Source organism: Pituophis catenifer, unplaced genomic scaffold (genome assembly GCF_029215685.1).
Source record: "Pituophis catenifer annectens isolate HBS135680 unplaced genomic scaffold, rPitCat1.0.hap2 SCAF_1, whole genome shotgun sequence".
NCBI lineage: Eukaryota > Metazoa > Chordata > Lepidosauria > Squamata > Colubridae > Pituophis > Pituophis catenifer.
In genome coordinates this window covers 247,960,294-247,974,428 of record NW_027256881.1, presented here as the reverse complement: position 1 = coordinate 247,974,428, position 14,135 = coordinate 247,960,294, and the positions used below count along the sequence as shown (strand labels likewise).

General features: G+C 38.0%; 1 protein-coding gene across 1 annotated transcript in view; it reads right to left on the bottom strand.

Moving 5' to 3' along the window:
• Positions 1-3,561: 3,561 nt before the first annotated feature.
• The window catches only part of CD81 (CD81 molecule), a 73,081-nt gene continuing 62,507 nt past the window's right edge, over positions 3,562-14,135 (bottom strand). The window contains exons 6-8 of the mRNA XM_070933292.1: positions 13,250-13,324; positions 10,496-10,585; positions 3,562-8,253 (exon numbers count right to left, since the gene is read on the bottom strand). Coding sequence (XP_070789393.1) covers positions 8,191-8,253; positions 10,496-10,585; positions 13,250-13,324 — 228 coding nt within the window. The 3' untranslated portion in view covers positions 3,562-8,190. The remainder of the gene's footprint in view (positions 8,254-10,495; positions 10,586-13,249; positions 13,325-14,135) is intronic.

The following is a 14,135-nucleotide window of genomic DNA, read 5'->3' as shown; positions in this document are numbered from 1 at the left end:
TTCACTGAAGCCATTAATAGGCAATTTCAAGAGAAGTGCACAAACTTAGTGACCTTTAAAAAGCTCTGTTTGCAGCTGGAGTAAATATTGTGAATCCCTCCTGTGTCCCAATTACCCTCCACACACCAGGAATCACTGTTTTATGGTCCATTTATGAGGAAGAGGAACAACTGTATAGTTTGGGTGATTTCACGCCTTTGATTGATCCAGAGAGGACTGTTAATACTGCTAGTGTCGACTGCTTTTCTCCAGAGCTGCCTTCCAGTCTGCCATTTTCCCCTTGAAGTCCTGCCTCAGATTACATGTCTTGAAGATTAAGTTGAACAATTGAGAATGCAAGCAATTGATCGGTTTGGCTTAAAAATTGGATTTTTTTCTTAATGGGCTATCTCTTATATCAATAGCTTTTCTTTAACTTGCATCTCTATTTCAATCTATATGTTGTTTGAAGGATTGTTGTTTGTAAGATGAGCTATTTTTCACATTCATTCAGTAGCAACACTGGAAAATAACCATCTGGTTTTCTTGAAAGAAAAAATTAAGTGGAAATCTTGAAAGTTTTTTTCCAGAGGATCCAGTGCTCAGTACATGTGCCCATTCACAAAACAAACAAACAAACAAATAAATTAATAAATTCACTGCCATTGAAATGGAGCTACATAATAGAGCCAAAGTCAGTCACTTGGTGTCTTCTACTGTTTTTTGCACTACACTTCTTGATATTCCTATTGATTATAGAAAAAAGAAGCTCTTGCCCTTTGAAATATCTTATCTACTGAGGTGAGATTGGCTTCCATTCTCCTGACTTTTCATAAGAATCTTAAAACCTGGTTTTGACAAATGGCTTGGGGTACCAATGGGGGGAGTTTCACGCTGGAGGTGGTTGACCTAGTAACAGCTAAACCTACCTCCTCCCCACCAGTGTATCCGGCTCCCTTCTCCATCTTGTGTTAATGATTTTATTTTATCTGCTCTGTCATTTTAAATCCGATGATTTGAATGTTTCTTTTAAGCCACCCAGTGGTTTGAAACAAGATGGGCAGCAAATAAATTTAAAAAATAAATTTATTTCTATCATACAGCATATGCTATTAAAAATACAGGAATGAATGGCAAGGACAGTATAAGCAATGAGGGGACAGAGATTTTAATATTAAAAATAACCTTTTAAAGGTTTAGATTCAGAGGCTCCCATATCTGGGCCCAGCAAGTATAAATTTTTAATTGATCTGAATTTCTAATTTAAAATGGAGGTATGTCACTTCTTCCATTTTGAAATCAGCTAAATGAAGTGGACACTTCTCTGTGCCATTTTGATGTGGAAAAGTCACTACCCGAAAAGGCATTTGATATTTTGAACTGCTTCCAGGGTAGTTAATCTCCCTGAATAACTTTATTAAGCAAAGACTTGTTTGGGTGTCGTAACAGTTGAGACCAAGGTGTCAACCCTATTCCTTTCTCTAATTTAGCAGTTTGGTAGGATGTGAAAATTAATCACACTACACTTTGTAATCTTCATTTTGTTACTTTTGCAATTCTCTTCCTTTTAGTGATCTATATCAAGGAACAAAAGATTAAGGAATCAAAAGTAATAAGGACATTTAACTTGAACAGACACAATAATACAGAATATAATAGTAATATTCGGGAGTTTGTTTAATTACCACCCAAGGAATGGTTCAGAAAGCCATGTCCTCCAAATGGCATTTCAATAAGGAAAGCAAAAGCAGAGCCCAAAGTCCCTTCTGCCATAACTACCAGTTGCCCATAGAAATTCTCAGGTCATGGTTATTCCAAAGGTGCTTTTTCCCAAAGGCAACTGGACTTTCTTGGTTTTTTTCCTTTGAAAATGTTTCACTTCTTATCCAAGAAGCTTCTTCAGTTGATTCATGATCCAAATGTTAAGCAAGAGTCATCTTAAGTCAGTCAAGAGTCAGTTAAGCTGATAGATCTTGAGTGGAACTATAAAGGAGATAGGGAAGTCAAAGTCCTGAGAGTAAGCATTAGAATCTCAATAAGTCAAAGAACATGTGGATGGGAAGCGTGGTTTCTGTTGGGTACATCATCCCCCCTCACCAAATTGTTCCCTTTATAGTACAGAACAGAGGGACCACTGATGCCTTATTCTCCATCTCTATTCTACTGAGTATGTACATAAAGGGGTTACACCTGGAACAATTAGCTATAATTTTCCAAGACTATTCCCCCCCCCCCTTTTAATACACACTGGTTCAGTAAACTTTGGATTCACTACATTATCTTTGCTCAGACTTCACCTTCACAAAAGGCTTGTGTATTAAATCATAATTTGCACTATTATTTCAAATGTCATTATTGCTAGGTAATTCCATGAATGGCTTGCAAACAACAAACTGATGTGCATGATGTAAATTTGGATTTAACGGACACTCCCAAGTGGAGCATAAAACCAGTTTATTGTACTTGGTAATCAGGTGGTGTATAAATAAAGCTGGAGTTTTTTGACTTTAAGTGGGCCACTTTCTTAAACAGAACCAAGATTTGAGAATTATGTGTAGTGGTACTTGTATGCCAGATAGTATGTGTGTACTTGTATGAACAAATAAGTGTAAAAGTCCAGTTTAAATTTCTTGTTCTTATAGTTCAGGTTATTCAGATTTCTGAAGCTGAACAGAAAACTAGTTTTAATACTCTTTCTTCATATCGCCTTCATATCTTTCTGCAGTGTCTATCTACTTTGTTCTTGTTATCCTTCTGGAGATATTTAACAGAACTGGGTTTTCTGACACAGGACATACTGGAGTCATCTTATACAATACCAGGATGAAGCATACTTCAGTTTCAATGTAATTTCAATTTTCATATATACTTTGAGGAATAGGAAGTAGACTGTTTTTAAACAGGAAAAAAGTATAAAAAGAGCAAAGTGAAATTGGATTTCATCCAGAATGTGGGTTAGCACACCCATACTAGGCCAAGAGTAAATTTTACAATATACCTTTTTGGCTGCTAAAATTATTTTCATGTATCTTTTTTTTAAGTTATTTTGAGAGATATTTTAACATTCAATAAACAAACAGGACAACAGTAAATAGATGTGATTTGAAGGCACAAGACTAGCCAAACAATGAGAACAGTGAGGTGGGAAGGGAAGTTGCTTTTTTAGACAGAATTGTTCTGGCAAGAGAGAAAAAACTCCATTTGCAGGATCCTGACTCCATGTTATTGCCCTTAGATTTGAAAGCAGGTTTGTTGTTACAGTGCTTGTACACTATAACAAAATCCTTCAAATATCTACAATTTACCACGCAAGCAAAAGAAGATTGACCACTTTGGAAAAGGAGATGCTGCATTTACCCTCTAATTAAACATATCAAATTTGAGCATAAATGGAGTTTTAGGCTTTTCTAAGAAATAAGCAAGATTCAAATGGAAATGGCTAACAGCTGTGGTGCCCTTCATGTGTGTTTTGGCCTTTGTCCCTTTGTCCTTTGTTCCCAGGGCTGACTTTGCTATTTCTATAGAGATGTGATAGTTGAAGTACTCAGGTGTTGTAAAAAAAGAGAGCTTCCTAGCACAACACACGCTAGAGAAAATGTTTATTGAAATATTTAAAAGTAAAAAAAAAAAAGCCAAAGAAGAAAAGTTAACATAGCTTGTGACAGGTTCTCTTATATAAAACAAAACAAAGCATTCAGTTCCATGTTGCCAGCAGCTCAGTTTGGCCTCCCAGTACAGTACACTGACCTTCTACAATCTGGTCCCTTCCAGAATAATGGATTTCAATTCTTAGAATTTCCCAAATGTTACAGAGAAGAAGGGATTGAGAAAGTCTACCCTCCTTAAATAAGCAGTTTTAAGAGGGCACGTTGACTTTGCACTGGCTTTTTATAAGAGATTTTTTTTCTCTATCATAATTTCTCTCTCCCTCCCACCCTTCCCCAAGCATCTTAAAAAATTAAGATTGAGGCATATCCATATTCCAATTCTGCCAATTTACATCATCTGGGACACATAACCATTATGAATTTTCTTAGATCTAACACAAATTATTGTGAAGATAAAACTTCAGTTTGTTCAACTTGGCTCCAATTGGCATGAAGCCTTCATTCTACCTAAGCTTTTCATCTCATTTTAGAAATGAACATTTTCAATTCTCCACTTTCCTCCAAACATTAAGAGCTATACTGAAAGAGAATTTTTTCTATTCCTTCAATCTCAACGTAGGCACTTTTATGGCTTGATTTTATGGCAGATGGTACCGCACATGGGATACTTCATTAGCCAATTTATCAGCCAGTTTTTGAATCCGGAAGGCATCTGTGTCTCTTTTGCTAATCCCTCAGCTCTTTGTAGACAGATTAAAGAAACAGATCCTGTCATTACTGGTACTGAAAAAGGACTTAGGCACATTTACACAAACAGCAGTCCACACAATATGACTGATCAGAGACTGCATCATTTCAGACAGCATGCATGTGTGTGCTCTGCTAGACAGAGGAAGGAAATCTACATACAGGGGGGAAAAAAATCCCAATATATCAAGAAGAAGCTCTCCATCACCTGTTTTTCAATACATGAATTTCATTTCTGTAAATCATTTGTCAGCTGCAGCTTGAAGTAATAGAGTGGATAACTTGTTTTCCAATGGGATCTTCAATTTCTCTAGACTAGATATAATCAATCTAATGTCTTCCAGGTGTTTTGGACTGCGACTCCCATCAGACCCAGCACAAAAGCAAAGAATCTTGGGAGTAGAAATTCAAAAACAGCTGGAAGACGCTTCTTACCTATCTTTGTTGTTGACTAAACATTACAAACTGTTTGTTTTGAAATGTTGTATACAGTTACACTGCTCAAGTCAACCAAATTGGCTCAATTGCTACTCAATTTTCTTTTTTTTTGGAATTTGATTCTATGAATCAAGACTTCAAACTTGTGAACACTTTTGCTTTTCTAGTCCCAGGAGCAAAAGCAACATACTTGCCACTTTTTAAAAATAAAAAGTACAAATAAAAAAAATCTAGCAGTCTCCATTCACATTACTTGATTTAGAGAGGTACATATTCAATCTATTGCTCAAAATGCATTTTGCTCCTAATAAAAACTTCTAAAAGGGCAGATATCTTTTTAAGCACCCCCTTCTTTGCCATTTCAAACTCTATCTGTTTTTGATCCAAATAGGCAGGTTTTGGTAACCTGGAGAAAATCTTCCTTAATTTTCTTTTGGTCTATTACAATTTATATTGAGCCAGGGCATCCAATCATCATCTACACCAGTATTTACCAACCTCAACAACTTTTAGACCTCAAGCATGCTGGCTGGGGAATTCAGGGAGTTGAAGTCCACACATCTTAAAAGTTGCTAAGTTTGGAAACGCTGGCCTACACCACACTTTCTATTTAAAAAGTGTTCTTTGCTCAAAGCTAACTTTTTGTCCTAATAATGCACTTGATCCATTTCAATTGCTAAAGGACAGAGTAATTAATCTTCAAAAGAGATCTCTGGCTGCTTACATATCACCAACTGAACACTGAACAATATTCAAATACGATATAGGAAAAACAAGACAGAGACTATTTAGTTGCACATTTATACACATTTCTCATGGACATCCAATAAAAGGCTGAGAGTTACACATATCCATTCTGTACTCTGGTGATCCCAATGCGCATGCACACACACACACACAATATATGTATGTAGATAAAATGTACATGCACAACTGATACCTAGGATTTGTACATATACTGTAGTGTAGTATATTGGACCATGTAACCCCAAAGCCTTTGAAAACTGTTAGAATCACTTTTGTTTTTAGTGCATGCAAACTTGACATTCAGGGCAGTGTTGCTTTAAGGCTATTTCTAAGGCTAAAAGATGTCTTCCTTATTTCCTGCAAGCATAATCAGCAAGACTCTTGAGACATAGTTTCCTAAGGATGCCAGAAACAAAATGATTTTTATTTGGGACAGATATTTAAAGAACCCCCATGGAGGAAGTGAATCTGGTTGCTGCCTACACCAGAAAGTGAGAACAAGAGGCAGCGTGGTAGGACTGAGAGAGAAATAAATGTCTAATCAACAGATTATTTTCTGATCTGTCTTGTGTATCCTGAGATTCTAATTTACACAGATTGTTATATTTGCTTTGTCTGCCTGAAGGGAGTAGTTTTTACTCCAAATAATTTACTTTAAAAAGAGACAAGAATACAATCAAGGAGGCAGTTAAGTCCTCCCCCCCTCTTTCAATGGGAAGAGACTAGTATTTTTAATTTTAGAATTGTCTTCCTTTTAGGTAAATATAGATTGATTCAGCTAACATCCAGCTCACTTGTTCCAACTACTATTTTAAAGGACACTGAATTCTACTGCAGCTGATGTGGTACAGTAGAAGAAACCAAGATTAAAATGATTTCTTCAAGAACCGCATGAAAACTGTGGAAGATAAATTTGAGGAACTAAGAGGTGGTAAACAAGATAAGTTTATATCTGTATTAGTGAATTCTGTATTTCAAAAACAAAACTCTATGCTTATGGCCATTCTATGGCACAATGAATATTCCCTGATTTGGAAACTTCCAGATGTATTGGACAATAATACCAATTGTCCCAGGTGATTTTCAAACATCTGGAGGCTAACAGAAAATACAGTTAGCAGAACTGGGGAAAGAACAAGACAATTTCCAGTTTTGCACTAAGGATGGATAAGTGGGAAAGAATGGTCAGAAATCATAAGCAAATCAAAGAGGAGATCATTTTGTGAACTCTCAGCTGGATATATATGAAAGAGGTATCTGTCTGGAAACATAATGGATGAGGTTAGGAGTTCTGGATAACTGCCCAGTTTATAGTTTTCTTGTTCTATTTCTGGTGTACGGAGATGAGGAAACACAGGAATCTGTAGGGGATGGGACAAACAATGAAATGCATGTCATGATACAAAAACCTGGTGATTTGGGTACTTGTGTCTGATGCCAGGACACAAGTATGAAAGGCTTAGGTTTGCTCTGTGACGATGCAATTAAAAAAATATTTCTTTGTCATCACGATTTGTACAGGTTGCCTACTGGAATATAGGTTCAAGATTTTATTTGTGGGGTCATACTCCTATTTATGTATCTTGAGGGATATTATCTAGCTTTATTCAAGTCTTTTCAATGATACAGAATAGTTGTTTCTTTAAAACCAACAAATTACATTTAATGAACAGGCTTCCAGAAATTATTTAATTGGTTTCCCACAATAATTATTTTTGGCATTAGAATACTACACATTTATCAAGCAAACGTTAGGCAATATTTGCAGCGGAAGTAATAATGTGTAAGCAATGTGGGTGTTAAGATATTGAAAGAGTGTATAATCCATTATTAGACCTACATCTAAAAAAAAAGAGAGAGAATTATATCAAAATTAAGAAACCAGGTTGGGGGCTAACTCTTCCTTTCTGTAAATTAGCATTTTGTGAAGATTTGTGACTTGGATCCTTGCTTTGTCTCCAGGAAACGTAATGGACATCAAGGTAATAGATTTATGCAAATTGGTTAAAAATCTTTTTAATGAAGGTGGGGTTATTATTATAAAAAATACTGACAAATGTGCATGTTTAGTAACAGAATAGCAAAACAGTTTAATTCTGCTCAGGGACTCTTGTACACTTATGCTCACACATTTAGTCCAAGAATCCAAGAGTTCTTATAATCAAGACAAAAAAGTTGGAACAGGAAGATTTTACTCTTATCTCCACCAGAGGACAAAAAAAGCAAAACACTTTCCACATTCCTCATAAGGATTAAACCCCTTGAAGAATAAATTCATAAATTCCCATTTCTTGATAAAATGGGAGCAATGGCTGAGAAGAGGGAGAGAAAGCCTATTTTTGATAAAAGCCCGGAACCACCAGCAGGATAGCATTTTTTAAACCCATAAACCGGTGTGTAACTAATTTTGCCACAAATATACAGAAAACTCTCCTTTCCCCCATCCTTTAAAATGAACAAGAAGACTTCCAAGTAAGAATGATACGCTCCGTAGGATAATATCTGAAAAGTTATATACATAATTTTCTTTCTTTCTTTCTTTCTTTCTTTCTTTCTTTCTTTCTTTCTTTCTTTCTTTCTTTCTTTTTTTTTTGTTACAAGTGTCTCCTGATCAGGCAGTGGCACTTCGGGTCACGCTGGCACCACCACTTTAGCACTCTTCTTCCTCTTCTCAATAGACAGAACTATTCCTAATGCCACAGCACAGCACCATGCTCAGGATCATCTCAAAGATCTGCAGGCCGAGAAAAAAAGACGAGGACAGTGAGACTCCAGCCACGTTACAGATAGTCCTTGACTTGCGACACTTTGTTTAGTGACCATTCAAAGTGACAACGGCACTGAAAAATGTGACTTATGACCGTTTTTCACAGTTACGATCTTTGCAGCATCCCCATGATCATGTGATTAAAATCCAGATGCCTGTGTGTGTGTCCGTATCCTGCGGTCATGTGATTCCCTTTTGCCACCTTCCGACAAGCAAAGTCAACTGGGAAGCCAGGTTCATCTAACCAACCAGGTTACTACCTTATCAAATGCAGTGAATCGCTTAACAACTGTGGCAGAAAAGTTGTAAAATGGGGCATAACTCATTTGTTAACGTCTCCTTTAACAAGACTAATTTTGGGCTTAATTGTGGTTGCAAGTCAAGGATCACCTGTACAACTGCAGGCAATCCATTATTTTATTCTCTTTCAAGCAGCCTAATGTATAAGTAAGTTCTGGGTAGCATGTCTGAAATGGGCTTTAACACAAATGGAATTTACTGGTGACTTAACAAAAATATTTAAAATCATATAAACAAAAAAATTAATTCTAATCCTATCTTTCTCTAATTATTTTAAATACTAAACTTATTATTGCTTAACTATTGCTTAACGCATTGTAAGCCGCCCTGAGTCTCCGGAGAAGGGTGGCATATAAATTAAAGCAAAAATAAATAAATAAATAAATAAATAAATAAATAAATAAATAAATAAATAAATAAACAAACAAACAAATAAACAATAAAGACCAAACATGAACTTTATAGATGGGATTTTGCTAATGTTGGAAATGTTACAGAATTTCTAAATTGCCTTGCATTGCAAATGCAGCATAATTAATAGTGATGGAAGCTAAACGCTGTCACACCTAATTTTAATTGGATCAAATAAAAAACTGACAATCCTCAACTTAAGTCCATTCGTTCAGCGACTGAAGTTATGGCAGCACTGAAAAAATGGACATATGACCAATCCTTGAAGCTCTGATCAGGAAGCATCATTTCTGCAGTCATGCGATCACCATGTGCAACCTTTCCTGACAGCTTCTCACTGGCAAAGTCATTGGAGAAGCCAGCAGGGAAGATCACAAATTGCTCCATTATGTCACTCTGGCCTTCCTGCACTCATGTGGTGCCACAGCGCCCCTCTGCCCTGGTTTCCTCCAAGTTATGCATAGGTTGTGCTGGCTTCCCTGCCACACACCCCCATACCCAGCAGCATTCTTGTATTCCTTGCCTGGGACTTCCTGCTTTGACTTGTGCACCTTGGGACTATGACAACAAGTGGGACTTCTGGGATTGTTGTTGCTAAACAATGTGGTTGTGTGATGTTGCCTTTATGTCACTTAGCACCAGCAATCCCAGTCTCACTTGCTGTCACAAACTCAAGACTACCGTAAAGAAAGCCACCTCTAGAAGGAAACCGACATGATAACAAAATCCACCATCTCAATCGAAAAGGCAGAAAGGGATATTAAATGAGCCCTGATTCAAGGAGGGTGAGTCCCAGTTGTTTATGTGAGTTGTTTGCCTGGAAGAGCCTTTCCTCAACTTTTGTCCCTTCCAGATGCATTTTCAGCATGAATTCTCCTGTTTAGGAAAATCTGGAGTTGATCTCCACACACTGAAGTGCATCCAACCTGGGAAAGGCTGAGCTAAAAAATTCCCTTTTTCAATCTTGCTGCCTGGAGGCCCAAGAAGAAGGCTTTTGCATTGTCAACCTGCAGCTTTCTCTGCTAGAGAAGGAGCAAATTAAGGAATATTGGCAAAAGTGGCGGGGCTTCTTTTCTCTTTGGGATAATGCACATCAGCTACCCCAGGAACAAAGATCCCTTTATAGATATAAGAAATTATGTTCACAGCCATCACAATAGAGGAGGGGAGTGGCATGTCTGCTATTTCTTCTTAGCAAGACTGAATATTATTCAATGAGATGGAAAGAGCTCTTTTGAGTGTCTTTGCTTTCCAAGCTTATTCTTGGCAACAAGTTCATCCGTTTCTTTGCCTTCTTTCATCTTGCTAATAAACTTCCTTCCCCCATCCAAAACCACAAACTTGATGAACAGGATAATACATGTTTCGAAGGTCAAGCTCCCCACACCCCTTTTTAAAAAAACCTCCCAATGTCCAGCTACACACAATTCCTGAAAGTGCAGCAATATATTTTGCTCTTTGGGAACATTCCACTGTGCACAACAGAGCCAGCACTTACCATGATTACAGCCACTACTATGGCAGCAATGCCAATCAAGTACAGCTTTCCAGAGAACAGCTCATCAATTTTAGAGTGACAAGTGCTTACCTGAAGTAAAAAGATTATAGATTTATTTAGTAAATTCTCAGTATTGCTCTGGGCAATTCACAATATAAAACATGCAACAATAAGAAAATACAATGCAAGTAAACAAAATCAACATCTTTCTGAAAAATAAACTATATAGACAGAAACACATCTACAAACGGGACAATACCCATCTTGTCCCCAAGATCTTGGAGAGCAACCAGGTTTTCAAAGACATCATGAATATTTTAAGACCTACATGAATCTCTAGGGTGATTTCCAGAGAGCAGGCTTTACAGTAGGGAAGACACACAACATGGCTCTTGATAGAGGACACTGTTTAATCAAAAGGAATTGGAGTGTGCCAACTCTGCTAATTTTTGTCTGCTGGGCAGAAACTATGAGAGATGCAGAGTTCCTCAGATATCCTGGCCCTGATGTCATCCAGAACTTTTCACATGCATCTTGAATTGAACCTGGAAGCACCCTGGTATAGCTCACAAGGCAATGATAGCACATGGGCACAATGAGGTATGTCCATGACTGCATTCTGGATCAGTTGGAGCATGACGGGAGACTTCAAGGTCAGCGCCATGTAGTGTACATTGCAGCAATCAAACTGCAAAGTGACCAGGGCATGAGTGATTGTCTGATTCTCTTGATCAGGAACGAGCATGTGACTCTCAAGCTATGCAAATTCTTCTTGGGCACAGCTGCCACCTATTCTTCAAGCAGGAGATATGAGTCAATGGTGATCTCCAGATTGGCCACTAATTTTGATCAGGGATACTTAATCCCAATACTGAAGCTGAAGAATCCACACAGCTCTTGGGTAACCATAATATCCACAGCTACTCAGTCTTGGTAGGATTAAGTTGGAGCTGGTTTAGTCTCCAGATGCTGGGACAAGAATTTTAACAGCATCACTTGACTAACCTGGATCCAAGAGATAAAAATGGGTATGATCAGCTTATTGAAATTGAGCCTTGAATTGTCAGATGACCTCACTTAATGTTTTTATGCATTCTTTGGTCACCATACCTGTTCAAGAAAGAACAGGCCAAGAACAGCCAAGAAAGAGAAAGAGAAACCGTAAACTGTTTTGAAAACCTATATTATGGAAGCTTTTGTTTCATCCTCCTCCTAGTCTGCCTTCTTTGAATTGAGAACTAAGTATATCCTTCTTCTATTGCCATGGGCAAACTAATTGAAAGGAATATGAAGCATGGCTCCCTCCCTCCCTGCAGAACAATTCAAATCAATTGCCCGTGTATGCATAAACTTAATTTTATAGACAACCATGTACGCCAGGAGTGCTATTCAGCAGGTTCTGGAGAACTGGTAGCGGAAATTTTGAGTAGTTCGGAGAACCGGCAAATACCACCTCTAGTGGGCCCCAGAGTGAGGTGGGAATGGAGATTTTGCAATATCCTTCCCCCAGGAGTGGGGAGGGAATGGGGATTTTGCAGTATCCTCCCCTGCCATGCCCACCAAGCCACACCATACCCACCAAGCCACGTCGCAGAACCGGTAGTTAAAAATTGGAATTCCACCACTGATGTACACAGCCTGTTTGTTTCCATCTTGGTATTTAAAAGTTTATGAAGCTTACTGTTCTTCCCCACCCTGATCCACTTTTGCAGCATGATAAATCGCACCACCTAAAATAGCATGGAACACTCAAAATGATTCCACATGAGATGAATGTGTTTTGCTCTATATCTGAACCAAATTCATGGGGGAAAAAACCGTGTGTCTTGCTCTGAATTGGAACCGCCTTTAAATTTAAATCTGAACTATTCTGCACATCCCTAATTTGCATCACTACAACTTTAACCCAGAACTTCACAAAACTCTGCCACTTTAGACTCACTGAAAATTCTAACTGTGGGAATGGAAGACATCAAGGCAGGAGTCTTCCCACAACAGCTGCTAGTGCTGCAAAACGAACAAGATAAGCAGAGAAATCACATAGAAGACGGCTTTGGGAATTATTCTTAGTCCCTTTATTAGGCTACAGAAAGCATCTGTAGCAATGGCTACAGAAGGCATCTGTAATTTCTTCTGCATAACACTGCAAAATGTGGCATGTCTTTACAATATATGTGGCTTTCTGCATCTGAATGCAGGTGCTCTGGCTCACATAATTTGGGAGGGGGAGGATTTAGAAAGGAAGAGTCATTAAATTCCAAGCAGCTCCCTAAATGCTTGCCCTATGGGATGTGCTAGGTGATTGGATCAGACCATTTTCAAACTCAATCTCATTACTGTCAGCTTCTCCCACTATATAAATCTGGTCTCATTCAGCTCAAATGGCAGAGAGCTATCTTCCTGACGGGCAGCCAATCAGACAAGAATGCTAAGCCCCTGTCCATGATATCTTTCCAGCATTTTGTTCAGTTGGAAAAAATAAAACGGTCTAATGCACGGGTGTCAAACTTGGGGCCCGCGGGCCAGATGCGTCACGTGCTGGCTCCGCCTGGTTTAGCGAAGGGGGAAAAAGTCCCAATACGTCACGTGACGATGCTGTGATAATGCGAGTTTGACATCCCTGGTCTAGTGGCACACTTGTCCCAGTCCCAGTCCCAATCAACTTGCTGTATTGAAGAAAATGGATATACCTTTATCTTTTGTGTAGGAAGTTATCTTTAATATATACATAAAATATATTGATGATTTTCTTACTTGTGTTGCTTCTCCTAGAGTGCATTCATTGGTGAACAAAGATGTAATTGCAGAATCTCTGCCACAGCAATTTAGCTAGGCGGGCAAGGATGGGGGAAGAGAGAGAAAAAGAAAAAGAAATTAATTGTTGGTATTTTCTACAAATATTTTAAATTACATTTTTCCCAAAAATCCCAGTTTTCATCCTGTGGTGCTTGATACCTGAACTTTCCTTCTATTACTTACTCATCATCTGCAGTGAATTTGTATCATATCATGCAGGGATAAAGGGGGGGTTGTGTATCAGAATCATTATAAAAGAACTTTCAACCAGAAAGGAAACAAAATCACTTGATTTTCAAAACTCTCAAAAGGCCGGAATCTCAAAAACAGGCAATCCTTTCCTGGAAAATAATTTTTAAGTGAAGTTATGTAGAAGCTAAGATCTCAATGAAGAGTTATACTCCAAAAAGAAGAGCAGAATTATTTCCCTTCTCTTCCTTTTTTATAAACAGCTCGCCATGCCATTAGAGGCAGTCTAATAAAATGGAAGGTTTGTGGTTACAGGTAGTCCTCGACTTATTACCACAATTGAGCCCAAAAATTCTGTTGCTAAGTGAGAGATTTGTTAAGTCAGCTTTGCCCCATTTTACCATCTTTCTAGCCACAGTTGTTAAGTGAATCACTGCAGTTGTTAAGTTACTAACACATTGTTAAGTGAATCTGATTTCCCCTTTGATTTTGCTTGTCAGACGATCACAAAAGGTGATCATGTGACTTCAAGACACAGCAGCCGCCATTATCAGGAGCCAGTTGCCAAGCATCCAAATTTTGATGACATGATCATGGGGATGCTGCAACGGTCATAAGTTTGAAAACTGTAATAAATGATTTGTTTTTCACTGCT